At 45.7% G+C, this 27731-nt stretch overlaps 6 protein-coding genes and 1 non-coding gene across 7 annotated transcripts; 5 read left to right on the plus strand and 2 right to left on the minus strand.

The window, feature by feature from the left end:
• Nucleotides 1–2828: 2828 nt before the first annotated feature.
• LOC110064208 (fibroblast growth factor receptor 1-like) lies at nt 2829–11197 on the minus strand. The gene is made up of 8 exons (XM_089289274.1): nt 10375–11197; nt 9631–9741; nt 8803–8984; nt 8159–8281; nt 7772–7842; nt 5890–5930; nt 3762–3861; nt 2829–3166 (listed from the first exon to the last, which is right to left on the minus strand). Exons 1-8 carry the CDS (start codon nt 11195–11197, stop codon nt 2965–2967), a joined length of 1653 nt encoding a protein of 550 aa, XP_089145400.1. The 3' UTR covers nt 2829–2964.
• A 987-nt stretch (nt 11198–12184) lies between these two features.
• On the minus strand, nt 12185–12256 carry Trnah-gug (transfer RNA histidin (anticodon GUG)). Its single transcript has one exon. It is a non-coding gene; the product is annotated as a tRNA-His (tRNA).
• A 1998-nt stretch (nt 12257–14254) lies between these two features.
• Nucleotides 14255–15597, plus strand: LOC149111882 (uncharacterized). The gene has a single exon (XM_089289472.1). It carries the CDS (start codon nt 14315–14317, stop codon nt 15134–15136), a length of 822 nt encoding a protein of 273 aa, XP_089145598.1. The 5' UTR covers nt 14255–14314; the 3' UTR covers nt 15137–15597.
• Nucleotides 15598–16667: 1070 nt separating this feature from the next.
• LOC149111883 (uncharacterized) lies at nt 16668–17844 on the plus strand. Its single transcript, XM_089289471.1, has one exon. The coding sequence runs from the start codon at nt 16669–16671 to the stop codon at nt 17761–17763; it is 1095 nt and encodes a 364-aa protein (XP_089145597.1). The 5' UTR covers nt 16668; the 3' UTR covers nt 17764–17844.
• Nucleotides 17845–20231: 2387 nt separating this feature from the next.
• On the plus strand, nt 20232–21679 carry LOC149111884 (uncharacterized protein F54H12.2-like). The gene has a single exon (XM_089289469.1). It carries the CDS (start codon nt 20284–20286, stop codon nt 21670–21672), a length of 1389 nt encoding a protein of 462 aa, XP_089145595.1. The 5' UTR covers nt 20232–20283; the 3' UTR covers nt 21673–21679.
• A 2119-nt stretch (nt 21680–23798) lies between these two features.
• Nucleotides 23799–24984, plus strand: LOC149111885 (uncharacterized). Its single transcript, XM_089289473.1, has one exon. The coding sequence runs from the start codon at nt 23800–23802 to the stop codon at nt 24568–24570; it is 771 nt and encodes a 256-aa protein (XP_089145599.1). The 5' UTR covers nt 23799; the 3' UTR covers nt 24571–24984.
• Nucleotides 24585–26094, plus strand: LOC149111886 (uncharacterized). Its single transcript, XM_089289474.1, has one exon. It carries the CDS (start codon nt 25117–25119, stop codon nt 25612–25614), a length of 498 nt encoding a protein of 165 aa, XP_089145600.1. The 5' UTR covers nt 24585–25116; the 3' UTR covers nt 25615–26094.
• Nucleotides 26095–27731: the final 1637 nt, after the last annotated feature.

Raw genomic sequence — 27731 nt, forward strand, 5'->3', positions numbered from 1 at the left:
GGAACTGACTAAATACAAACAGGTTTCCATCAATTATGAAGTATTTACTATACAAAGATATCATCGGCACACAATTTATGTACAGTACTGCTAAGACAATATGATTTATTGTACCAATCAAACCTTTGTGGTAAGAGAAAAAGTTTATAAATGCTGAATAAAAAAAAAAAAAAAAAAAGACGAGGAAAAAACGCGGGGGACCATAATTTTTCCCTGAGGCCTTTGATCTTCAAAGGAACTGACTAAATACAAGCAAATTTGATTAATTTACAGAGTGTACTATATACATGTTATTTGCCGGCTTGAAAATGCTGCCCTCAGCCTGCGGCCTCGGGCAGCATTTTCAAGCCCGAGGTCACAGTTTTTCACTATACGGACTGACCTTGAGCCGGCAATTTTTTTTTTCCTGCAGTAAATTGGTTTTACAGATTACAAATGGGTTTGTTTACGCAACTCTTGTCATTGAATCGGCTTGGGCGCCGTCTACTAACGGTGATCAACGATTTGTAAAAAACCTCGGCAACGAGCGAGTAACTCAGATAGTAGACAAAAATATATGTATTAAAGAACAGATTTTTTCGAACTACTTTGTGTTAGTTGCATTTATTTCACCAGTTAAGTTCTCCAAAATTGTTTTTGCGGTGAGAAATTTCGTGAGAAGTTTTACTACGAAAACAATTTCTGACAGTCGTTGCTTTTAAAATCATTTGAAATCAGACTTTTCTACCTTAAATTGAAGGGCAGAAAGCGAGGAAATTCGTTAAGTGTATTCCACAGAAATTCTACTAAATACAGCAACGATCAGAGAGGTAGACTCGACTGAAATCATTGACTCAAACTTTACGGCGAGAGAAACATAGGATTACGCGCCATTTCAGTGCCAAGCACAAACAACCAAGCAAACTCTCACAACTTCAAAACACTCAATTAAATTCACTTACAGTGACTTTCCTTGCCATTTTAAAGTGAACAGAGAAAAACGTGCGTTGACTAATCGTCGATGGACGTGTAAAAATGGCAAAAGATTGACGATTACCGCTAACTTTTAGGAGCGAAATTTAGGCAGCGAAGAAAAAATCCGGCCCGTGGGCCGTATCTTAAAAAGCTGGACCGGTCACGTCCGTACGATTAGCCAATCAAATTCGAGGATTTAGGAATATGGCCCGCTCAGATGCTTGAGAAAAAAAAATAAACAAACATATCATTGACGTCCAGTTTACTAACACTTCTGCCAAAAGGAAAATTCCTAAAAATTACCTTTTTTTAATTTTAGTTTTTTCTTTATTTTTTTAAATTCTAATTAGTTAGGAATTGTTATTAGTGAGGAATTTTTATTTTATATACACGACCACATCAGCTCTGCTGTAACTTTTAATCGTGTTTAAATAAATTCTATCATTATCATTATCATCATCATCATCATCATCATCATCATTATCATTATTATTATTATGCATCGTGAATTAAATGATGATTTCATCCAAAAAAAAAAAAAAATGATGGTTTCTAAGATATGACGCGAGTTCTCTTCTGTTAACAATTTAAAAATATAATAGGTTTTGTCCAATCCGGAACTAAGTAAACTTTAGCATCCACCTTGGAAAAAATCAGTCTCTCTCCAAATTGTTTTGTTTGTTCTGGAAAAAGATGCGTCAGATGTTTGTCTGGAATTCTACGAAAATGAACCAACTTTTCCTCCACCCACACTTCTCACTCCTTGAAGCGACGTAATTCTAAGTCCTTGGATATGCCGCTGCCTTGGTGTGTCGCTGACGTGAACCAAACCTTAGAAGGTGTCTGAGTCATCCGTGATGTCATCATGTTGCACATTCTCATACGCTTTCTAAGAAAAAAAATACATGTAAGGATTTATTCACCTTGGGTTACGCCGTCGGTGAATAAATCAGGTACACAAGAGGTGCTGAAAATAACCCGCTTATATTCCACATGGGCGAGGCTGACGACAGCAACCACAAAGCAATGTAATTTGTTCACTTCTTATATCGCATTGTGTTTGTATTCATCGGCTGCATATGCGAAATAATAGAATAAAAGTGCTAAAAGTCTGCCCTGGGACTTGACAAGGGCGAAGTTGACTAAGAAATAGTAAAAATATTTGGTGGCTGCATACACGTATATTGGAATGCGTTTGGATTTATCAGCTTCATATGCAGAATAAAGAATAAGGACTCGGAAACAGGGACTGCGATTTCTAATTGATAAATTCGTACAGTATAAATATGTTCTGCCTCACGTTTTAGCATTCATTCCTTCCAACATTAGAAGACATGAGTGACTCGGGAGAGGACTTTTCTTGGTTCGCAGAACAGTTCAAGTGGTTTGTGAAAGGCAAGCGGTAAACTAAGCGAGCTACTACCGACTGCGACCTCGACGACTACGTACCGAGTTGCTTATAGTGAGGTACATTTTAGCATTTCAGAAGTGACTGATGAAATGGGATTTAGTTTTGAAAACGAGGAGAAATTCCCAGATATTCCATCAGTTTGTAATAAGATAACAATTTGAAATTTTCTGTAATTAATTTCATTCTTCAAAGCTCGTCAAAATTTTCCCGCTGAGCGTCGTATTTTCAACTCTCTTCTTGGTGTTTGAAAATATGATGATCTTTTGAATCCCTGCTTGATGTAACATATTAAACACGAAAGACCGTGTTTGACCACATTTCCAAACACCGAAAAGAGAGTTGAAAATAAGACGCGCAACGGAGTATTTTTTAAGAACTTCGAGGTGTTTGGAAATGTGGTCAAACACTGTCTCTCCTCAATCGAAGGAGAGAATGGACAATTTAAATCGTAAAAATCTATGCTGATTAAGATCAGGTATCCAAACACCGTCACGGTCATGATTTCCTTTGTTTAAACTTGATGAATCATGAATGACTCTGAGAATTATTCCATAGAAAATTATAGGAATTTACTAACGAGATCTTTTTCAGCAAGGCTGTTATAAAAGTACCAATATACAGAAACAGCAAAAGGGGAAAAACACTATAGAATTGTTAGAAGCACTGACAGTTACCGTAACAAGTAAACAAGCGGCACATACCTTAACTTCCCTTAAGAGACATTTGATCCGTTTTGTTATGTCTTCAAAAGTAGGCCTCATCAAGGGGTTTTCCATCCAACAGTTTTGCATGAGCGCATATCTACAAAAAAAAGGGGGATAATGCTTTTACATCACAGCACATCACATCGCATCATTTGACATGACATGTCGTGACATGAGATGACACAAAATAGCACAAAATGACATTGTATTACACTACATTGGTTTGGAAGAATAAGAAATGTGGGCGGGGAGCATGAACGCATGCGAGTGTTTCCACCACTTCTTGCACGTGCTTTCTTATAGGCCGGGTGTTTTAAAATATCGTATATCATGCCATCGCTATTATATACAAGGTTATATCCATCACTAAAATCTGACAAATGGACACCAAACTTGGAGCATAGATTACACCAGCGTCCATGAGGAAGCTCTTTAAAATAAACATAGGGTACTTTGAAATGAAAAATTTTTGGCAGTACGAAGAAAATGAGTTGGCAGGCAATACTTCTCTTCGCTTACGAAGAAGAGTAAAGGTCCCACGCTTTGTCAGAAATAAAGTTCTCGTGAAATTCTCCTTCCTGTTTTCCAGGTATCTTCTCTAATTCATGTTTGGAAAATTTGGAGAAAGGTCGAGTTAAACGCTATAATGCGAGATTGTTATGGAAAAGATAGGCCCGAGTTATCGAACTTACAGTTCCTCGGTGCAATGGTCGGGACGAGGCATCCGTCTTCCCGAGGAGAGAAAACTTTTAAGAGCCCATGGTGTTGCTATATCAGGGTAGGGTAGCTCACCTGCTAAGGAGATGAAATGAGCTTCAAACGCGAACATGCATAAGCAGTATAAATTGGAATAAGTTGAATCTACTGTAGAAAGTATTCAAGCCAACGAATTAAAAGTGTAACATTTTTAGAGCTTTGTGAACAAAGAGAATGAAACACGATTACTCTTTTGAACTGTACTGAACACGTAGCTTAGTTATCCATTAATCGAATCAAAAGCAAAATAACAGCAGTTATTTTCCACCCTCCACAAAAACCAACACTCCAAATTCTAATTCGACCAGAATAGAGGACCTACATGATAACCAGCTAAGGCTGATGTGGCTTCCTCTCTAAATATATTAATTTATTAGAATTACGTGTCGATTCCTCTTCTGCCGAGACGTTGCCAGAGATCTGCCTTGGGAGGTACATGTTGGAAAAGGGCTTATAAAACTGACGTGCAAGTGGTAGAGGAGTTGAATAAAAGCAATCAATCTAATTAAAAAGGGTTGAAATACTTGAAAATCACATGAACGAGGTTAAATTGCCGATTTTCATGTGACCTTGTCATACTCCGAAATGAATAAAAAAGATCTATCCACCTGAGGTTTTAGTTTCAATAGACATAGGACCCTCTAAAAACTGGCCCTTTTGCAAGGTTTTAGCTCGACAGGGTTCTTCTTTTATTCATAGAGCTAGCCTGAGAAGGCTGTCGCCTATGTCAAAAGATGATTGATCTCTTGAGTTTTTGCTAAACGAACGGTCCTTGCATTAGATGAGGTATTCATTTCATGTGCTCCAGCTTTAGAGTAATAGGACACAACCTTGCGGTTGGCATGGGAAGCGACTTTGATTTGCGTGACCTTTAAAAGCCTCACTTGTCACCAGCACTACCGCACTGGAAACGGACAAGAGTAACGGCAGGTTAACTTGATCACAATATAACAATAGCAAGTACGCTGACCTTTCAAGCCTCACTTATCACCAGTATTACCCCGCACTGGAAACGCACAAGAGTATTGGCAGGTCAAATTTGAACACGCGACATTGAAAGCCTCACTTATCTCGCTGGCAGCACCGGATCGGACAAAACTATAGGCAGGTGCACAAATGAAAGGGGCAAAACACTGCCCAAAGCTTGGGGGAAGTCGCTACCCGAAGACTTAACCGCCAACCCCGAAGGAGGTGACCCCCAGGTTTATTGACAAACAAAACATCCTCCACACAGGGAGGGAGGGTGGGAATTTTCTTTACTTTTGATCAAAGCTTACTGAGTACAGCACGCCACCGAAGGGAAGTGCTTTTACACTGCCAATAATGGTGCTTTTTTAGCTAGACATGACTATGGGTGTAACCAATAGAAAGCTGCCATGATGCAGATCATATTGCGATAAGACTAGACAATCTTTCGCAACACTTGACACAATAAAGCATTCAAGGATCTCACTCGATCTCTGCGGGTGCCAAACATAGTTTAACAGCGTTCTAACATAGTTAAATATAATAACTAACTGTTTCCGAGGTTTGCACGTCACGCTCCATTAACTGCGTTTTACTGCTTGCTTTCGTAAAGCTTTCTTAGGACAAATATTTCTCCAAAATACACTGGTGTGAAAAACAAAAACAAAGACAAAAGCAAACAAACAGGAAAAACCTTCAGACCGAAATATTGGCGTGGTTGTTTATATTTAAATCTTCTGTCATATCTCAGATTTTTGACTTGATTGACTGAATGGTTACCATTTATGTTTTAGATGTCACAACAGTGAAAACCAGCAGAAAAGCGCACGTAGCTCTGAGAACGAAATGTCGAGTGAGTGAGTGAGTGAGTAAGTGAGTGAGTGAGTGAGTGAGTGAGTGAGTGAGTGAGTGAGTGAGAGTGAGTAGACCAACCTAGCTAGGTTGGTGGCTCGTGTTTTATACCAGAATTCTAAAGCAAATATTCTCAATTCTTGTAGCTCCATCAACTCTTTTTTTAGCAGGCTTAATATTATCAATTACCTTTGAAAATCTGGAGGAATAATTTCATTTGTATTTTAATCATTTGCACGTACTTACCAAATGTCACGATTTCCCATAAAAGAATACCAAAAGACCATCTGAAAAGACAAATATATATATATATATGAAATTTAACACGACTAACTTACAAACTATGGAACAAACTAGTTGTAGATATTAATTAAACCTACTCAGACCGTGGGAAATTTTGAAAATCGTTGTTTAAAACAATAGCAGTTTTGAGTGTTGCTGAGTGACGTCTGTGGTTTCCTGACATTTAATAGAAATCGTAAGCTAATTCAAGTTATTCGGTGGATATTAGAAAATAACGCCGTCATTTCCTCTTTTCTTGACGTCATTATTACATGTTATGGACCTCAAAGGAAATGTTCTTTGTTTAAGCAATAGACCACTCTTTCTATGGGTTTACCGGCACAATAAACCACTTAGGATGTTGGGAGAACACTCGAAAAGCCTGTAAATCACGAGCCGTTAGGCGAGTGATTTACAAGCTTTTCTCGTGTTCTCCCAACATCCCAAGTGGTTTATTGAACCGGTAAACCCATGGAAAGAGTAGTCTATCGCTTTTATGAAATAACTATGGAAAAAACCTGGCGATGGGAAGAAAATTTATTGTACTTTTGCGATCAAGCTGCTTATTCTCATTAAATTCATGAGATGACGCGACAAACCAATCACAGCGACTGAAGGAATGAAAGCACAGACTCCGCGCCGGACACGAAATCCGCAGTGCAAAGCGACAAAAACATTTCACGCTAAGAAAGTTTATAGGTGAAAGGTAAAAAGAATATTAATAAACTCACAAGTATTCTGACGGGGAAATGCAGGGATTCGTAGGTGGAATCGGTCATCACGAAAGTAAAAGGCTGTACAAAAGTGCGCAAGTAGTCCAAAGTTCATGTGCTTGGCGACGTGATTCAACGCAGTGTTTACGATAACTTTCCAAAGTTTTGCGAATGGAATAAAGGTTACTTACAGAAACGCTGCTTCCAAAATTAATTCAGAAGTTATTTACTTATGTCGAGGGCTATGAAGTGCATGTTTCTTGGTATTTTGCTATATGAAAACTATTGCCTGAAAGCTAAGCTTATGGAAACCAAATTCATTTATCGTTTTATAACACGATAGAAAATATTTTCCCTGCCTTTTTGACAACCCAGATTGATCAGTCAAGCCCAGCTGACTCCGTCCTCCACAGACCGTGGGAAGCACCAAAAAAAGGATTTAAAACTTCCTTAATTTTACTCTCAAGCGTAACCGGAGTCGGCGTAGAATTTTCGCCGTGGAAAAACATATAAAGCTTTATATGACGACCAACTTCTGGTCCTTTTTTTCCTTGCAAATTTCTATGTTGAATGAAAAGATATTCGTGCTATTGATATCTCAGCAAGTGAAAGGCAAAACTCGTTATTACATTTGTTATCGCTAGAGTGCCGAGTTCTCTAGTTCCCGCGTAGAGTTGCCATAGATCGGGAGCCGTGGTTCATCGGTACAACAGAATATAGGTTTAGCAACTCTATTGACCAATCAGAGCGTGCGTAGTATCTCAGTTATTTTATAAATGTTCTATAAATCATTCAAGCTTCATCGTCATGGCTTCGATTCACTAGGAGTTACAGGATAAGGAACTCAAAAGCCCCTTGATCTTTGAACAATAGCGAGGCAAGATGACCAAATTCTGCCCACACTGAACGATGTGTTCTTCTTATCATTTTTTTATGGGGTTGGAAGCCAATATGTACTCCCAATGCATCATTTGCAAGGTTCTTAAGTCAAGCATAAAATGAAGGTTGAGCGTCCTCCAGGTGTTGTCCTTGACGTCGCCATCCTCGTTGCAGAAGGTGTATTATACAGTGTAAGGCTTGACAATCGTAAAACATGCAAGAAAACGCACATATAGCGTGATTCTGTTACTTACACGTCACTCTGTGATGTATAGACCAGAAATCTCAACGATTCTAAAGACAGCCATCTCCAGGGGACCTTACCCTATGAAAGAAAATGTACCCAAGTATTGCTAACTGACATGGAAGTAACTGAATACATTATAGTTTGATTTCTTTTTCTTGTCAATGGAAAGCCCTTGCCACTGAAAAGCCCCATCAGGGGAGTGTCAAGAAACTATTGTTGTTGTTGTTGCTGTTTCTGTCCACAAATAGCATTGGCTTATCGAAATAAGACATTATTGACCCGGGGAAATAGCTGTCGCCAGAATTTCGTTCATTGTGTGGCGCACGCGTGGTGCACGGTAGCCGTGTTTGTTTTGGTTTTACGGCAGCTTGTTCGGCGTCTATCCTGTACTTACATTGGACGTCTTGTTGTATATGCCACGATCTGAGATATCTCTTGCCAATCCAAAGTCTCCAAGTTTGGCAACTTTATTTTCGTCAATGAAGACATTTCTTGCTGCTAAGTCGCCATGAATACACTGTAGAAAAGAACACATGAGGCGTTTCCATAAATTCCGGAACAGGCAAAATGACCAAGCCCAAAACAGCAGCAACTCGTGAAGTGAGGTTATGATATTCTTATTTTAAACACACGAAGAATATGTTCCAACAAAGTAGAGATTGCCAAATTGGAGAACAGTTACCTCATCTTACCCTAACATTTAATTTTGAAACAAAGAATTTTTAAACTTTTCATAACTAATCCGTCACAAGGTTGCCACTATGACGAAAGGAGCAACCCTGAGTTGTCATGATTACAAAATAACTTCATACGAAATGGAGGTGCAGGAAAATTCCAAAGCTGAGTGACTAATTTTGTCCTCAACAAGAAACAATTTTTTGACTATTTGTTGCCAATCGGAGAAGATGAAATGCATCTCCTTGCTTGGCATTTGACGTAGCATAAAACTTAACATTGTTTCCTTGTAGAGCCATAACAACAGACATTTAGAACCATATTTTTATAGTACAAGTACACTGTAAACAATGTATCACGCACCTTCTTGCTTTCCAAGTGCTGCATTCCTGAGGCGATCTGCAGGGCAATTTTTATCAGCTCCCGATCATTCAGCGCACATTTGACATTCTCGTACTCGCCGTGCTCACTAGGGGCAGGCTTGGATGTCAACAAACTTTCAAGAGTTCCTCCAGGAATCAAATCAGTGACCAGAAGAATATTTCCTAACCAAATAACAAGAAAAAGTGGTTAACTCTTAATAGCCTGGTCTCCTTTGAGACGGAAGTGTTCAGAGAAAGTCCCGCCGTATTTTGAAACAGTACCCAAGCTTCAAGAATCTTTAGTTATACATCCGCGCGGACAGTTTCTCGCTCCCCGATGCTCCAGTCTGCATAGAATTACAGTGTTTCACTATTGTTGTTTAACATCTGAAATTAGTAAAGCCAAGAACCGAAAAATGTATGATGCACCGCCGAGCCAGACGGTCTGGGTGCTAGCTCTTCCCGGGGCTATTTTGTTGTGTTCTTGGGTCAGACACTTCTATCACTGTGCTTCTCTCCAGCCAGGTGTATGAATGGGTAAAGAGAAATTCATTGATTTTCTCGATGGGCCAGTTGGCTCGAATCGATCTTTATTTTACCAAGTCGAAACTGAAGGGCAAAAGATTTCAAAAGATCCCCAACTGAACCGTCACAAAAACGAATTGCCGGGACATTTAAGCTAGTCCTGGATTAGCTTAATCGCGCTTTGAACATCCTTGCACTAGCCTAAAATATTCGAATAACTCCTAGGTAGCTGGAAACTTAGTGACAATCCATTTTATTGCCGTTTTTTAGCTCATGGTCACATGATGATTTCTTGACAACTTACCACCCTGGGTGCACGCGCCAACTAAGTTGACTATATTAGGATGCCGTCCAACCCGTTTCAACATCTGTATTTCACTGAGTAGAGCAACTTTTTTTGCCATACCAGCTGTGTCTATATATTCAAAGAGAAGAAAAAGCTAAATTTGTCTAGTAATTCACTTATCATTTTCAAATAGATCATCCCCGAGTCCCCTTGTGCTCTGTGTCAAAACAAGTCTTCATGCGAAACCATTCCTATGGAAATGTTTCCGCCTACAGGTTCATTTTCATGCAAATCAAACTCATTTTTATATGAAATGTTTGGAACGAATTCTGGATTTGAAACAGAGGCACAAAGCATCTCGGGAATGACCTATTTTAGCTTTATAGTCGGCTGCATGCACATAGCGAAATACAGATCCTCTATGACGTTTTTAAGAGGACGTAATTAAGTGATCTTAAATTTGTTTTTCACTTTTTTTCTTTTGCTATTTTTTTTACAAATATGTACAGTTTCGCATGGTGTGATCGTGTGACCGTCCCGAGTAGGGTAGTTGTGAGAGGACCTGCTATTGCTGACTGACTTTCGGAGCGGAAGTCATCTTCAGAGTCGGCACGTCGTTGAAAATGATTGGTCAGTATAAGCGTGATGGTATAGATTGAAAAAATGACAAAAATAGTCATGAGAACCAGACGATTTTGTCTTGTGCTGATTGAGATGCAGTATAACCAACACAAGGAATGAATTCACTATCAACATACAAACCTTTCAACTGTTTCACTGCTACATCAATGGCTTTCGTATCCTTACAATGATAGCGTCCTTTATAGACAATCCCAAATTCCCCTTCGCCTAGCACTTCATCTCGGACTTCAAGCCTTTTTAGATCGATTTCATAGTCTTCCTCGATGTCTTGGGAATTAATAGAAGAACTTTCATTATATTTTGTGCCCTCTTTAGTTTCTTTTGTGGGCTTTTGAGGTCTGGGGAACTCCGGTGTTGGCAGCAACTCTCTAACTTTTTGGGGCTCCCCAGGTGAAAGGTCAACACCTAAAGCACTTAGCATTGGCTTTGTTTCAGCTTCTGTTTCACTCATGAAACCACGTGAAGGCAATAACTTAGGTTCCTTTTCAGTCTCTTGCCATACTGCAATAACACCAGCGTTCTTTTCAATATCCAAGGGGATGTGTTGTCCTTCAAGGATGTTGCCTCTACTTCCCTTATCTGGTATCTGAAAATTAGGATTCTCGCTTTCTGATTGCAACATACGCAAACGCGTCACATTGTGTTCCGAGTTTTCTTCCATTCTTTGACTCTCCTTTTCAATTTGTGGAATCGGAGGCAGTGGTCTTGCTTGAGGAGGCTTATTGACTGGACGTTCAACACCTAATAACGGGTTTTCCTCAGGACTATGTCCTGACAACGACACTTCCTCGTGTTCTTGGGGTGCTATTGATGATGTAGTGTTGTCGATATAATCGTATATGTTTTTGAGTTGGTCTTCCTCTTGTATCTGCCTGGTAAATGTTGCGTCCGGCTCAGGGTTTTTGTTGTCGTATGTCTGGAAAGAATTATAAAAATACGTCATTGTACGTGTTTAAAACTATTGTCGAGGATAAAAGAAGTCTTGCCTGACATTATTCATCTTAATCAGACAGGATATAGTAGTAAAGGGCGTCTATAGGGGCAGTAACCAATCAGGAGCCAGGGATGATACCACGTGACCAACTTTTTCCCATACATTCTCTTAAATTTGAAAATCCAAGATGGCGGATGTTTTTTAAAATGCGTCTGCAGTGACGTCACAGGTCAGCGGCCTTTTTCATCACAGGTCACGTGCGTGCCCAAATAAGGCGATAGCCAATCCATGAGATCGAGGTTGTGACGCGCATGTCCAAATAAGGCGATAGCCAATCCATGAGATCGAGGTTGTCACGTGCATGAAATCGAGGTTCGGATGGGAATAAAAGGGTTTGCGTGAGTGTCGAGTGAGTATTGTTGTTTTGAGCTAGGCGACTAGAAGATGTCTTCAGAGGAGAGCGAGACGAAGGTGAATAGTGTTTCTGAAGAGGAGAAGATAGAAGAACTTGCCGCGAGGGTGATGGATGCTGTTCATGACGGTATTCTTGGAAAGATAATGAAATGCGCCGTTTCTCACGCTATGGATGTCGTTCTGAGGAAAGAGGTGGTGAAGCTGGCGGATGAGGTGATGAGGTTCAGAAGAATGCTGTCTGAGAAGATGTTTGATGACCAGTCCATCTCGTTTAAAGACCCTGTGTGTTTGGAGAAGTTGTCGGATGGATTTGAGGACGGATGGGAAGCGTGGAAGAGCAGTTGGGAGGACCGAGACGAGTTGGCGTACCGAGCATTTATCAAACAAATTGTAAAAAAATCACCACCACCACCAGAATCAGAGGAGTGAAAAAACATTTTTATTCATGCCTGTAACACTAATAAAGATCCTTTAACGAGAGAATGTACATGGTTTGTTGCGTGATTTTTTCGTCGGGGTGGGGTTCGTCCAAACGGATTTTACAGGCCAGGGGTCTCTAAAAAGAAAAAAGAAAAAATTTAATGCCCCGACCAGGAATCGAACCTGGGTCTTTGAGGCCACAACTCAACGTCTTAACCATTAGACCATCGAAGCGCTTACCTCTTTAGGACTTGGTTTTGGGATTGTCATCGGGAGGCAGTCCGAAATTCACGGCTTTGCAATGAGGGCAGAGTCTTTCGGAGGGTTTCAACCGCTCAGTGTGGAGGGCTTTACAGGTTCCGTGAAAGAATTGGTCGCAACAGGGTGTCAGGAAGTAGTCTCTGATACTGTGTTTGAAAGTGTATCCTTCCTTGCACCATAGACATTGAGGGTTAGGAAATCGAGACATGGAGTCTGAAAATAGAACAAAAACAACTTTTTATTGGTCATTCCACTTATTACAGGGTGGGACGTGTGCACGGTCCTATTGACCGGCGCCCTCTTTTTCTTCGGGATATCAATCAATAAACGATTATTATAGTACTTTCAACCATTGTGATCAAGTAACGATGCGAGCCATGATCGACGCGGAGGACAAATTACCCAACGTGTAAATAGTGTGAAATAAAAATCAGAGTGTGTTTTTACAAAAAAAACTGTGTCTGTCTTTTTCTTTGTTTGGGGCCTGTCCATTGATCAGTATGGCTTCGGCGACTCCTCGTGGGTATTCGTCGATCCATTGAAAGAACTTGCAGGTACGCTTGGGACACTTGAGATAGAGCCTGTCTGGGTTGGACTGGGAGTGGGAGGTGGCTAAGACCAGGGATTTGCTGTATAGACATCGGAAACGAGCCGGGTTGATGTTCCTGTAGCAGGGGTGGGTCTGTTCTTCGACGCGTCTCAGGTAAGTGCCCACCTCTTTGACGCCACAGGTCACATAACACTTGGTGTAGAATCTGGAAGAGGGGCATCGGTAATACTCCCACCAGGTACCACCGTCTGGGGTTTTCACTCTTCCATATTCCATGGGTACCATACAACGCGGGCAAGTGGGATCTTGTGGTTTCAGTTGGTTCAGGAACTGATCGGGGTCGAATTCCTCCAACACTTGGACTTCGGTGAATTCTCCTCGGTCATCCACTTCAGGTGATACTTCTACGAGGTCGTCTTTCTTGAATTTGTCGAGTCCCATGGCTTCCAGGACTTGCACGGTTCGAGGAGGTGAGTCTCTGATCACGGTCATGCATCCGCCTTGAATGGCAGGTAGCTTTGAGTCTGTGAAGATAGAGAACGAGTTAGTATCCCAACAAGGTGTTTTCACGTCGCATGGTTTCTAGGATGTGGGTGGTTTTTCGCACGTTTCTGGGGGTCAGTCTTTGCCTTCGCTTGCGATGGTTACTTTTCATTTGGCTTCTACATTCTTGACGTTGGATCGAAAAGGCGCTCCAGGGTCGCGAGAAGCCTTTGAGAGGGACGGTGGTCCAACTGACCGAGTCCGGGGTGATTTCTTTGAAGAGGACGCGTTCGTTGAAACGGAGTCTGGCACGAGGTTTTTTGAATAACCATCTATCTAAAGTGGATTGTAGTTGTTTACCTCCTTCTCCTTCCACTCTCTTGGGTAAGAGCAGTTCCAGTTTCTTTTTGGACGATTTTTTCTTTTTCCTGACGGGTTCGACGTGTGAATCCATGACGACTTCTGCTGAAAAGTGACTCGTGATGGAATGCGTGGTTCGACTTTATGGACGTTTTTGACGACCAATCAGTGACGTGTGGTGTGATGGGATCATGTGACGGTCTTCGTTCCGATTGGCGGGATCTGAAGTGGGCACGTGATCCGGGAAAGTACGGAGTGAAAGTGGATCCACGGCGCGGGTATAAAAGGAGCCCGTTGGACGCAGCGAATCATTCTCGACTTGCTCTTGACGCGGTGATGACCTGTAGGATTTTGACTGACAAGGACTTTGAAGAGATCCTTGAAGATCTTAGACAACAGTTGAATCGAGCTTCTGACGTTTTGGATACAATCGAAAAAGAAGGCGAAAGACCGTTACACGCGAGGATAATTGAATTGGAGTTACGTCTTGTCTCTCCTTTGTACTATAGGCTCCAGAGGCACTTGATTGACTGGGGTGTGCGTAGTTGCTATCCTCATTTGTCGGACTTGGAGATCACGAAGCGAGCGGATCGAGAAGGAAAGAAGTTTAACGAGTTTGTCTGAGGGTGGGTTTCAAGATGACTTACTATAGCAACTCGAACCAGATTCGGGACCTCGTGGAGCAGATCGTGGATCAGAAGGTACACACTTTAAGAGATCTCGATGCCATTCCGGATGTCAGAGTGGACATGTACATTTTTGACAATCTCTTCGAACCGTTAGGTCAAATACCCGATAGTCTGTGGTCTTTTGAGCTCTTGATGAGACGTCGTCCTGACTGGGGTGGTACGATTTTGGAGATGATGAAGAAGAACGAACACGTGTTTTTGTTCTGTGGTGAGTGGTGTCGCGTGATGTACAGAAGTGGTAGCGGTCAATTCAAATTCATTCATTGTCGGGATCCCACCCTGGACGCCGAGCGTGCCTGTTTGATCGCCACAGATCACCTCACGTACATGATGAGCGATGTCATCCGTGATCTGTTTGAACCCTTGCGGTTCGCTCGCGACCTGTCACGACGGGTGAGGGAGTCGGACCAGAGTCCCAAGGTGGAGGAGATACTGACGTTCAACAGGTGCGCTCACAAGGAAACGTGTCTGAAGTTGGAAGAGTTGATCTACGATATCATGCGTCAGCGTGATCTGTGGAAGGATCGGTTTTTCTTCCGTGCCCTTGAAGCGGAGGAGGATGACCTGTGTGGTGAGTGTAGAGAGAGTATGCGTCAAGCATTCTATGTGAAGGGGGACGAGGAGGAAGCCCTGAAGTGGAGACCCGGTAAATGTGATTGGAGAAATTGTAAATATTATGCCATGGATACCTATGAGGAAGACTGTGATAATGAGTACGGTCAAGATTGTAAGAACACGGACTATGCTCATTACTTTTCAGATTCGGACTAAGTCTTTTTCGCCTTCTTTTTCGTGTTATCCAATCAGAGTCGATTTTTACGTAAGAACCAATCAGGCACGACGTTTTTGTACATATAAGAAAGTGTGAATAAAGAATTGGGTTCAAATCATTATGTCTCATGCTTTGAGTTGGTTGATCTCGAGAATGTGTACGACCATAGCCGATCGATGGTGTTGGACGACCTTGTGTTCCAAGTGCACTAGTGTCTACGAGCGATACGGTAAGGGTGAACCCATCCCCGACCATTTCAGCGATTCGCCCTTGGAGGTGTTTGACTATACCGACGTCGAACCCAACGTGATGCGTTTTGTCGTTTATATCTTGTGGTTGAAACGGCAACCCGATTCATTTAAGAAGTATCTCGAGGTACGGGAGCAACGTTTCGAGTTGTGGAGACAGTGCGTGTACAAACTTTATCGACTATGAAGAAAGGTCAAAAGAAGAAGCAAAAGCCGCTTTCGACCGGAACGTTACTGGGACGGTATCGGGATCCTTCCAGACCCGGTAGTCTGGGCGGTCTGACGCGATTCGCCCAGGCCAATAAGATCTCGGTACGACGTGCTCGCGAGGTCCTGCAACGGGATTTGGGGTACACGTTGCACAAACCCAGACGTCGTCGTTTTCCCACGGTCCCGGTGGTGGTGTTCGGCATCGACGAGCAGTGGACGGCCGACCTGATCGAGGTGATCAATATTTCGAGGTACAATAAAGGGTATCGTTATCTCTTGACGGTAGTGGACGTGTTTTCCAAGCACGCCTGGGTCCAGCCCTTGAAGAGCAAGACGGGTAAAGCGGTGACGGAGGCCATGGCAAAGATCCTGAAAGGAGGTAGAAAACCCATCAATCTCCAGACGGACGACGGGAAGGAATTCTACAACAAGACGTTTCAGGATTTGATGAAGCAGAAAGGCATTCATCATTTTTCGACGCGCGGGGATACGAAATCCAGTGTAGTGGAACGGTTCAATCGGACCCTGAAAGAACGTTTGTACCGGTACTTCACCGTGAAGAATACGATGACGTATGTGCCCGTGTTACAAGATCTGGTCCGAGGGTACAATCGATCGTATCATCGCAGTATCAAGATGGCTCCCGATCAAGTGACTTTAGCCAATAGCGAGGACGTGTGGGAGACTCTTTACGGAAAAAAGAAAAAAGGGAAATTGAAGAAACCGCAACTCAAAGTCGGGGATCGTGTGAGACTGAACAAGAAGTTCCGTCAATTCAAGAAAGGGTATTTACCCGGTTGGACCGAAGAGGTGTTTGTGATACGCCGAGTGCGTCCTGGGAAGGTCACCACGTACAAGGTGGAAGAATGGGACGGCACGGCGGTCGAGGGCACGTTTTACGCGCAAGATTTGCAAAAGGTGGACGTGAAAGACGACGATCTGTTCCGCATCGACAAGATCGTCAAACGAAAAGGGGATAAAGTCTTGGTGCGATGGAAAGGTTGGCCAGTCAAGTACGACAGTTGGGTGGATAAAAAAGGCTTGTACGTGACCCAAAAGCCCAAGACGAAAAAATGAAAGACTTTTACGTGCAGTTGATGAGCAATGCCAGCACGAGCGAGTTCACGGACAACAAGGCCCACAGTTTCAAGAACCGTCTGCCGTATCCGCTCCTGTTTGAATCCGACAAGGAATGGAAAGTGGGATTGGCGAGCGTGTCTTACCCGATTCCTCCGTCACGACCGCATCAAGTACCAGTCCCTCAAGCGCACGACTTTGACGACGACGACTACGTGTTTGGCCTGGATTGGACCATTGAAACGTTCAGGTTGCTAGACGACGGGATTACGTGGAGTCCTTATCGATACCCCGTGACATTTTACGTCAGCGGAAAGGAACTGAACCGTAACCGACACAAAGTGACGAGTGGCAGATCTCTCATGCAATACCTCATCCATCGTTTTCACGAACGCCTGTATCATTACATGGATCATGAGGGTGAAAGTCTACGAGCACCGAACGGAAAAAAATACTACCCCGTGTTCCGATGGGAGGGGAACGATTTGATTATCGATAACACCGACACGTTCCTCGACGAGTCCGGAGACAGAAAACGTCCCAGAGTGTATTTTGGTACTAAACTGGTCAAGAAGTTGGGTTTGATTCGCGAGGAATCGTATTACTCCGTTCACTTGAACGTGAATATGATCAAGATCTTTCCCGACGACAAAGTCCCGTCTGATTTCAAGAAAGACTGGACCAACCATGACAGCAATCGATCTCGTGAATTTTGGAATTTGGACAGCCACGGGACGTTACAGCTCAGTCCCTATTGCAACTGGCGCTTCAGTTACTTGGACGAGGAATACGCCAAGACCTACAATCGTGGAGTCGTCGTTCATCCGGACCTCCCTCCGCCTCGGAGTCCCATGTACCTGTATTCGAATGTGGGTCGTAGCACCATCACGGGGAATCGCGTGACGGATCTCTTGAGAGAAGTCCCCCACGACTCGCTCAAGACGACGTACGAACCGACTCAGATTCAATATAAACCCGTGCGCAGCAACGTCTTGGATATAGTGGAGGTGCAATTGGCCGAGAACGACGGAAGACTGGTGGACTTTACCTCGGGCGTGACGTCGGTGACATTACACTTTAAGGATGAATGAGTCTGTCGACGACTTTTACGTGCAACTGATGAGCAATGCCAGCACGAGCGAGTTCCCGGACAACAAGGCCCACGGTTTCAAGAACCGTCTACCGAACCCGTTGCAGTTGAGAGAGCCGGGATGGAAAGTGGGTATCAGCGACCTCTCGTTTCCGTCCGCGACGCGAAAGATGGACTTGAAAGATTCTCTTCTGTTTGAAATCTGGTGGATCGACATGGTGAACGCCTCCATAAACCTATACAGTCGGGTCTCTTCAGCGACGCGAGAGGGCGATTTGGAGTTCACGCCGAGGACCGGTACCGAGTTGATGAACGCGATACGAGATCGATACATGCGTAGGATGAGAGATCGAACGGATGCCGACGTGACGATGTACAAGAAAAAGAGCAAACCCGACGATCCCACCGAATTGCTGTACACGGTCATGCATCGGGCCGAGCATGGAGAATGCGTCCTGGACAATTCGAGAACGTGCCTCAGCCTCCTGATCAACGGTAAACGCGTCTACCCGCAGATGAACATCGGCATCGAATTGGCCAAGAAGATGAAATGGGTGAAGATGGGAAGATTACAGAACGGACAACCGGGTAACGTCTTGGGACCCCACCTGAGGAAAGAATTTCCCAAGGAAGTCGTACCCACGGCCACGGACTTGATCATAGCTCAGAATGACGGGGACGAGACATTTTACAAGATCGACCCCGACACCTTACATTTGAGTTGTTTCATCAATTGGGTGTTCACGGATTTGGATCGCAGTTACGAGGAAGCGTTCGGTCACGAGCGTCGTTCCTTGTTCGTGTATTCGAATGTGGGACAGAGTATGGTGACGGGGAATCAAGTCACGGACCTGTTGAAACAGGTGCGTTACGATCCGGACGTGATCGACCTTCAACCGAGACACATCCTATATCTACCGGTGCGCACGACCTTTTTGGACATTGTCGAGACGCAGGTATCTGAGAACGACGGGCGACTGGTGGACTTTGCGTCGGGCGTGACCACGATCACGTTGCATTTCAAGAAAGGATGAGTGATTTTTACGTCAGCTTACCCAGTCACAGCAGTAAGAGCGAGTTCCCGGACAACAAGTCGAACCATTTCAAGATCAGGTTACCACACCCCTTACGCCTGAATGGAGACGGAGGATGGAGAGTGGGAATGAGTAGCATCTCTCTACCTGACGCGAGAGTGACGATCTCATCCCTGTCGAATGAAGAAGGTGAAGCTAAGGTTGTATTGACTTTCACATTATGGCGACGAGTTGATCAACCTACTTCGAACATCTATACGGTGGGAAGAGCCTCATTCGACACTGAAGACCTCAAGGAGGTATTTTACAACGTGAGTGGTGTTGGATTCATGAAATCCATGATCGCTTATTTCGAGCGACAACGCATCTACGCGAATAATGGTCCTAAATTGGGATCCCAATACTTCAACAGTGATGGTAAAAGAACCTACGTCAAGTTCAAGTGGGAAGGCGAAGACCTTGTTACAGACAATAAGGACATCTTAAGACCCTACAGTGACCAGCCGGCTTTGTGGTTCAACGTCGCTTTGGCTGAGAAATTGGGATGGATAAAGAAGGATGGAGATAATTACAGTCTGGGACCTAACTTACAGATTGAATTTTTTGAAGATAAAATTCCTGATATTGGCGTCGTGTCTGACTTACATGACGATGATGGCTTTCCTGTGTTTTGGTCTGTCTCATTACCTATTAAGGGTCAAAAATATTTGAAACTCAGCATCTATTGCAATTGGCGTTTTCTGAACCTGAACAAAGCGTTCGAGGTCTTGGTGGGAAGCAGTTCGCGTTCCTTGTTCGTCTACTCGGACGTGGCTAGAAGTGGCGTGGTGGGAAATCAAGTCACGGATTTACTGAGAGAGGTCAACTTGATTCGAAGAGGTGCGGGTGTTCAGTATTTCGAGCCTTACCACATTCAATATATTCCCGTGCGCAAAGACGTCATTGACATAATAGAGGTGCAAGTGGCTGAGACAACTGGAGAACTGACGACCTTTGGACCTGGCAATACGATCGTGACGTTACACTTTAAGAAAGAATGATCGGTGGAACGTTGGTACGATTTCATCCCGATAAAATGAGGCAATCCGGAGACGGATTCGGCATGGCTTGGAGAGGTGTCAAGAAACGAGGTCCCGGCATTCTCCGAGACTTTATCACCGAGGCGGCCACGGAAGGTCTGAAAGGTTTAAATTCGGGCAGCAAGGGAGGAAAGCCCAATTGGAGAGGTGGACTCGCCGGGGTCAAGAGAGGAGCGACACGGGCCGTGAAACGTAAAGCGACGCAAGAGATCAAACGGGCGTTGGCGAAAAAAGTGAGAAAAGACCTCTTTGGAGTATGAATCCCATTTACTCGAGGCGCGTGAGACTTATTCCGATACGACGCACGTATAAAGGCGGATCGATCTTCCCGTCCCGATCAAAACGCCCTAACTATCGTTGGGTGCAGTCGGCCCTGAGAAGGAGACGAAGACGACGACGACGTAGACGATGACGGACCTCGTGGCTCATGCCCGTTCGGCGGGGGTTCGTAACCCTCGTCTGAACATGTTCAGTACCCCTCCCACGGATGTCAGCATGTCGTCTCGACGGTTGGTGAGAATCAACCCGTTCAATACGGGGATCAACCCCGTGACCTTCCAAGTCGATCCGCAAGAAGACTTTATCGACTTGAACGAGAGTTTCTTCGAAGTGGAATTGACCGTCAAGAAAAGTAACAACACGAATCTGGTGACGGCGGATGTCATGGGACTCGCCAATAATCTGGCCCACACTCTCTTCAAACAGATCAATGTGAGATTGAATGGTACTCTCATCAGCCCCCAGACGGATACTTACCACCTCAAAGCCTACATCGAGACCCTGTTGAACCACGACCGAGACGACGGTGAATCGATCCTGACACCCAGTGGTTGGTACAACTGTCTCGGTGTACCCGACGACGGAGATGCCGATGAATTGACTGCCAATATGTTGAATTTTGCCGCTCCTCACGCTGACTATACTGCTTTACCTCAAGATCTCAAGAACGTGGTCCTGGGACGATCCCAGTTTCTGGATGGAGAAGCCGTGACTTTGAGGTTCAAACCTTTCCTGGAAGTGTTTCATCTCAGCAAATTACTGTTACCTGGCGTGCAGATCCAGATCGACATGTACTTCAATGCCCCAGCCCTGTGGACCATCCGATGGGACGGTGCTAGTACTCTCAGACTGACTGAAGCCGACGTGAAAGTGAGATTGTTCCTGTCTCAAGTGAGAGTGACTCCCTCGGTGTACCGAGAGATCATGACCAGCCTGAAAGGAGGAAGAGTGGCCACTTACCCCACGGTGAGAGGTGAAATTCGCACTTACTCGCATCCCAACGACAATCGTCATTTCGAGTGCAGCAATCCTTTCCACAGTAAACTACCTAATCGGTTAGTGGTGTTGTTGTTGAAACAAGCGGCCTTCAACGGAACCATCACCGAGAGTCCGTTCAATTTTGGAAAATTCAATCTGGCTTCCATCAAACAATTGGTGAGAGGTGAAGAGTACCCCTACGAGACCTTGGAGCTCGATCACGATGGGGACAGTAAAGATCAGAGAGGTTACTACAGATTCCTCCAAGCCTCAGGAGCGTTGTGCAGGGGAAAAGGAAACATGGTCCGAAAAGTGGATTGGGGGGACGGCAAGAGATGCAACATGTTTGTATTTGACAACACGGCCAATGGATGTTTGGACAGTCCAGTGTTGAACCCCAAGCAAGAAGGTGAACTGCGTCTGGTGATCGATTTCGGAGCCAATCCTGGAGAAAACCTGACTATCTTGTTGTACGGCGAATTCGAGAATTTGCTGGAGATCAACGAGAACCGAGTCGTCATCTACGACGTGTACCAATGAGAAGAAAAAAATGGACAAAGTAGCCTTGAATAATATACAATTGGATCATTTGGCCCGGACGAATCCGTCCCTACGCTGTGTCTTTTACGGCACGGTCCCTTGCGATCGGCTTCCCAGGACAGTCCCTCAAGAAGGACCGACCGCTTACATCGTGAACACGGACCCTCACGACAAACCGGGCGTGCATTGGATCGCTTTGTGGGCCGACAAGAACAAGTGCGAGATCCTGGACAGTTACGGTCTACCGTTGGACGCGTACGGAACCGCCGAACCGATCCAAGAATGGTTGGATCGTCATTTCAATTACCAGATTCACAACGGCAAGAGTCTGCAGTCCCTGTTCAGCCAGAGTTGCGGCGGTTACGCCCTGATGTTCCTGATCGACCGAGCCGAAGGTCGGGACATGAACGAGTTCTTGAATCGTTTTAAGAAAAACAAGTTTGTGGAGAACGATCGTAAAGTAGGACACATGGTAGAACGTCTGATCGTGGACGAGTTGGCCTGGCGCAAGATTTGTAAAACCCCGTGTCACCAGGACACGAGCGGTTCCTCCCGAGGAGTGCGTCATTTGTTATAAAGTAAGCTGTTCGAAATAAAAGAGGTTCATTTTTGAAAAAGAGGTTGTGTGGTAGTCATGGCTCTTCAGTTTCAAGGGCATAGACATTTGGACGACGTGATAGCCAGGTTAGAAAAACGCTATGGAAAAGCGGGTGGAAAGACGCCTCAACCCAGTGAGGCTCATTTCAAGAAAAACCAACCGCCAAAACGACAACTCAATCTGAAAATACTTCAACCCGCCAGAAGACAAGTGTCTTTTCAACCGCCGTCCGTCCTGGACACCGGTGCATTACCGGCGACGGTGACCACGCGTAGGAAACGCAAGAGAGCCGCCCCTGCCGTGCCGAAGCTTTCCGAGAAGGAAGATAGGAAAAGAAGAATGAAAAAGAGGCATTGGTACGAAGACAAGTTTGGAGACTTGAGTAAATTTGCCAAGAAAAAACCTCGAAAAAAGAGATCGGCGCCTGCCAAGAAAAAAGGACGTCCCAAGAGAGCCGCTGCCAAGAGGGCCATGGCCAAGATCAGGAGTCGGGCCAAGAAAAAACCCATCTGTTTCAATCGTAAGGTCACCCTATTGGGTCTGTTGAAACGCATCCCGGCCGTCAAGACCCCATTGGCCAAGTTGTTCGGATAAAAACGGAACGTCTCGAGACCATGGACCATTTCATGATCATGGAACGACGCAAAGCGTTTCAATTTCACACGCCGTCGAGTTTGTTGATAGCGGGTCCGTCGGGGTGCGGCAAGACGGTGTTCACCACCAAACTGCTCTTGGAGAACGGCGACTTGTTCCAACAGACACCGAAGAGTATTCATTACTGCTACGGATCGTGGCAAGACGGTTTCCAAAAGCTCAAGAAGGGTGGAGTCAAGTTTTACGAAGGCATCCCCGACAGCGAACAGTTACCCCGATGGTTTCCCGGAGGGGGCGTGTTGGTCCTGGACGATCTGATGGACGAGGGGGGTAACGACAAGCGCGTGCTGGATCTCTTCACCAAACATTCGCATCATCGGAACATCACGGTGATCTACCTGTGTCAGGATCTATTCCCCAACGGAAAATTCGCCAAGACCATTTCCAGAAACGCGCATTACATCGCGGCCTTCAAGAACCCTCGGGATCAGTTGGGGATACGGAATTTACTTCTGCAATCGTTTCCCACGCAATGGCAAGAGGTGTTGGACACGTTTCGAAAGGTCACCGATCGCCCTTACGGTTACATGCTATTGGATCTTCATCCAGCCAGTCAGGACGATCAACGTGTCCTCAGCCATGTGTTAAAAGACGAAGGATTCGTCCGATGCCATCAGTTTGCAACCCCATCATGTTGAGGAGCGAGGTCGAGTGGTTTCCGCTATTCATTCACCTGTGTAAAAACAGGCTCAAATACATCATGAATCCCCACGAGCTGGACTACGAACCGATGAGACAGGTCACGGAATGCGAGAGTTACCGTCAAGTACGGTCCATCATAAACGCATATAACGGTGAAGGTTTCGATTATTTGGTTCATAAACAACGAGAACTCGCCGAGAAGAAGATAGAAAGAGAAAGGTACATGGATAAAAATGAGCTCTTATGGTAGTGACGATTTCAACTTCTCGGCTCTGGAAGATTACTCGCCTTGGGGGACACCGGCTCGGACGAGTACTCCGATTCCACCTGCCGCGGGTGTGGGTGCGAGTCTGAACACTCCTCCTTCACCGCGATCGTCACTGGCGACACCGCCCCTGCCCAATGTCTCGCCCGTCGGAGTGGGCACCGCTGGCTCGGGTGCACCGCAGACCAACGTCACGGTGGGTGTCGGCAGTGCTGGATCGGTGTCGCGCGCCAATGTCACGGCAGGTGTCGGGGCACCCAGGATAACAATGTCCACACCTTTGGCACGAGCCGTTCGAGGAGGGAAACGACCGAGACGCGTCCCACGTCAAAATACACCGACGTCCTCCAGTGATTCCGGAAGCCGCAGACGAAGTAGCGCTAGTGGTAGCGGCGGTGGAAGAGGCAGAGGCAGAGGCAGAAGCAGAGGCAGAGGCGGAGGCGGAGGTGGAGGCGGAGGCGGAGGCGGAGGCGGAGGAGGTGGAGGCGGAAGTGGTAGTGACTCCACACCGCCTTCGTCGATTCGATCGGGTCGAGGAGGAAGAAGAAGAAGGCGAGGAGACCGTGTTCTCGACCAAGCCCAGATGCAACAACAATTGGAAGAGATTTTACGCCAACAACAACAGACGGCCGCGGGTCGTCGCATTGCGGGCATCACGACCACTAACACGATCACGACTACCTATAAAAACGGACAACGTCCTACCGTCACACGCAATTCGACCAGTGTACGTAACTGAGAACAACAACCATGAGAAGACGCCGTCGTCGACCGAAAAGGAGAAAGCAATGGGGCGGTGCTCTTGCGAATGCCCTGTCTGCGATGTTACCCATTGGTAAGGGGGCCGCCTTGGGATTGGCCAAAGCGTTGGGTGGTCGCGCCGTGAAAACAGGCATCCGAGCTGGAACCGCCGCTACCATTGGTGGTGTTGGAGTGGGCGTGGGTCGCGGGATCCGAAGACTCGTGAGACTTAAGAAAAGACGACCCCCTCGTCGATGAAAAACCATTCGAATCAAGATGTTGAGGAGTGAAGTCGAGTGGTTCCCCTACTTTTTGCATCTATGCCGATGCTCTCGCTCTTACTGGGATGCGACCAGCATGGATCACGAAGACATGAAACGTATCGCGGACGAGTGCGATAGTTACCGACAAGTCCAGGACATCCTGAACCAATCCGTGGAAACCGCCTTCAAGGACGAGATCTGGGAATACAAGCAACAAGCTAAAAGGATCGAACGTCCCGACAGAAAGTCAGACTACGTTTGGCACTGGTTAGAGAAGAGTCATGAGTACTTCGGTCTGTTTATTGGATGAACCTTTCAACACCGTGGTGGATTTGGATTCCCTGAAACGTTTGGACGTCTTGTACGCTTTCTACCACAAGTATTGGTGGTGTCGAAGGCAGATGTTCGGTTACTACAAATTGTGCAACGCCATTCTCAACGGACTGGCCTTACTGACGGTGGCCGTGAGTATCGTCTTGGGATCCGTGTGGAAAGATGGGTACACGGTGGTAGGATTGACGGCTTTTGCCACCTTACTGAAAGGATGGAACGATTTCAAGAAGTATTCGTTCAAGATGGACATGGCCCAATTCGCTTACACGACGTACGAAAAGACGCTGACAGAACTCAGGAACTACGCTCTGGGTGGCGTGGAGGAATTGGATGGGTTTTTGACCAAGATGCAAACGTTGGACGACGTGGTGACGGATTTCACATCTCCCACGTACGACCGATACGTTCGAGACTACGCCCTACGATTTCGTCACGTGCCGCTATAAAAAAAACGACATCGCGGTCATCCTCTTCATTCAGAACCAACATGCCCAAGAGGTCAAGGAGAAAGAAAGCGTCTTCGAGAAGGCGTAAAACCGCTAAAACCACTGAAAGAAGACGGTACCAAAGGGGAGAAGGGATCGGCACTGTGGTGGCGGGTTTACCCAAGGCGGCTTGGGGTATCACCAAAGGCATAGAAAGCCTGAGAGCCAAACAAGAACGGGCGCATACCAAAAGGATGCAGGAACGAATGAGACGAGGTGAAAAAATTCCACACAAGGGCGAAGAGTTCCGATGCTCCATCATGTGAAAATAAAAGGACGAGACTAGCCGTCGTACACCTCACTCGTCACCATGACAGCACGTAGGAGGAGGAGACGAAGAAGGAGACAGAAAGGGGGTGATTTGGCGAGTATGATGAGAGCCGCGGGTATGGGTGCTCTGGCTGGACCCTTCGGTTTAATGGACAGACATATCCATAAGAACAGGGGAAAGATCGAAAGAGTCTTACGCAGGGTACCCTTTCAAACGGCCTTCAGGCGTCGAGGAAAGCGATAAAAGGAGTACGTCAATCCACTCGTGTGCATAAGTCCACGATGAAGCGGTTACGACGACAACGTCCTTTCCTGACGCGCGTCCTGAAAGAAGCCAATCGGAACAAACGTCAACGGATGTTGCAATTCGCCGACAAAGATCAGATCAACGCCATCAGCGAGATGGTTCTCAATTTGCCGAAAAAGAGGATCCCCATCAACGCAACGACTTATGGGAAACTGAAAAGACATAAAAGGGTTCTGCGCGAAGTGGGTAGACGCAAAAACTCTCTCAAGCGTCGAAGAGAACATCTCCTCACCCAAAACGGAGCGGGGTTCTGGAGCGGTTTGCACGGTTGTTTCAAAGCATGTTGTGTACGGTGAAAGGACGCAGTGAGGACGGTTACCCGCTGGAGGGGATCGACGTCATACCCAATTTCCCACCGAGAGAAGACGAGTCCCACAATACCATTCCTAAACTCGTGCAGTTGTTGCAAGACGCCAATCGTCGCGAAGCCCGATGGAAAGACTCGTACGAGTACTTGAACAAGAGGTACCACGACCTGTATCAAGAATACATGGCTTTAAAGTTCAGTGACTTCTGCCAAACCTGTCAAACGAAACGAGATACCACGCCGCCCGGTGGGTGCATCGAGTTGTGCAGGGAGTGCGGTAAAGGCAAGCGAACCGTTCGAAGTCTCGAACTCGAGTTGGAAAAGAAAGACGAATCCATACGGTACTGGCAAGACTGTTACGAGACGGCCTTCAGAGAATTGTCCGAGTTTCCTGACACGACCTTGAGTCAGAAGGTATGAACGAAGTCATGATGGTGCCCGTTCAAGAATTCAATCGTCTGCAAGATTATTACAAGGGTAAGATCAGCCAGAATGCCTTGTTGAACAAAGCCGGACGTCTGGCCGCCGAAGAACATCTCATCCTGAACGACAAACGCATCCCCGACAGCATGGCCGTCAAGATGACCAAACCCATCGCCTCCGAGGAAGGGAAACTGGTGAAACGTATACGGACGGGTAAAAGCGGTCCCATCTCGTACCAGGGAACGACAGAACCCGAAGGCATGGTCGACGCACCCGTCGAAACTCTGTTGAAACAGATCCTCAAGGGAGTCAACCAACCAGCCGCAGCCCCCGTGATCATCCCGCCACAACCCCTTTCTACGACAGGACTGAAAATGGAGCTGAAAACCCCCATACCCTCCACGTCAGGTTTTAAAAAGGAGAAGAAAACCCCCAAACCCTTCAGTCCATTCGAACAGGTCACGCTAGGTAAAACTCCCCTATCGTCCAAGAAAAAAGCACCCATCTCCGATAGAGCCAGACGTGTACTGAAATCACTCGGTATCGACTACGACGACGGTGGTTACAGTCCCAAAGGCAAGTCAAAGAAGTACAAGAAGGCCAAACCGTCAGCCGCAGAAAAGTTACAAGCAGGGTGGGAAGATTTCGAAGACCCCTGGAGAAGGGGACTGGACTATGACTCGGATTAAGAAGAGGAAAAAGGCACCTCCACCCCCGAGGAGAAGTACCCGACGTCGACGTCAACGAGGGTATGGGATCGACATCCAAAAA

This window comes from Orbicella faveolata, unplaced genomic scaffold (genome assembly GCF_042242905.1).
Source record: "Orbicella faveolata isolate gen_17 unplaced genomic scaffold, um_ofav_v1 contig_2, whole genome shotgun sequence".
In the NCBI taxonomy this organism is placed as follows: Eukaryota; Metazoa; Cnidaria; class Anthozoa; order Scleractinia; family Merulinidae; genus Orbicella; species Orbicella faveolata.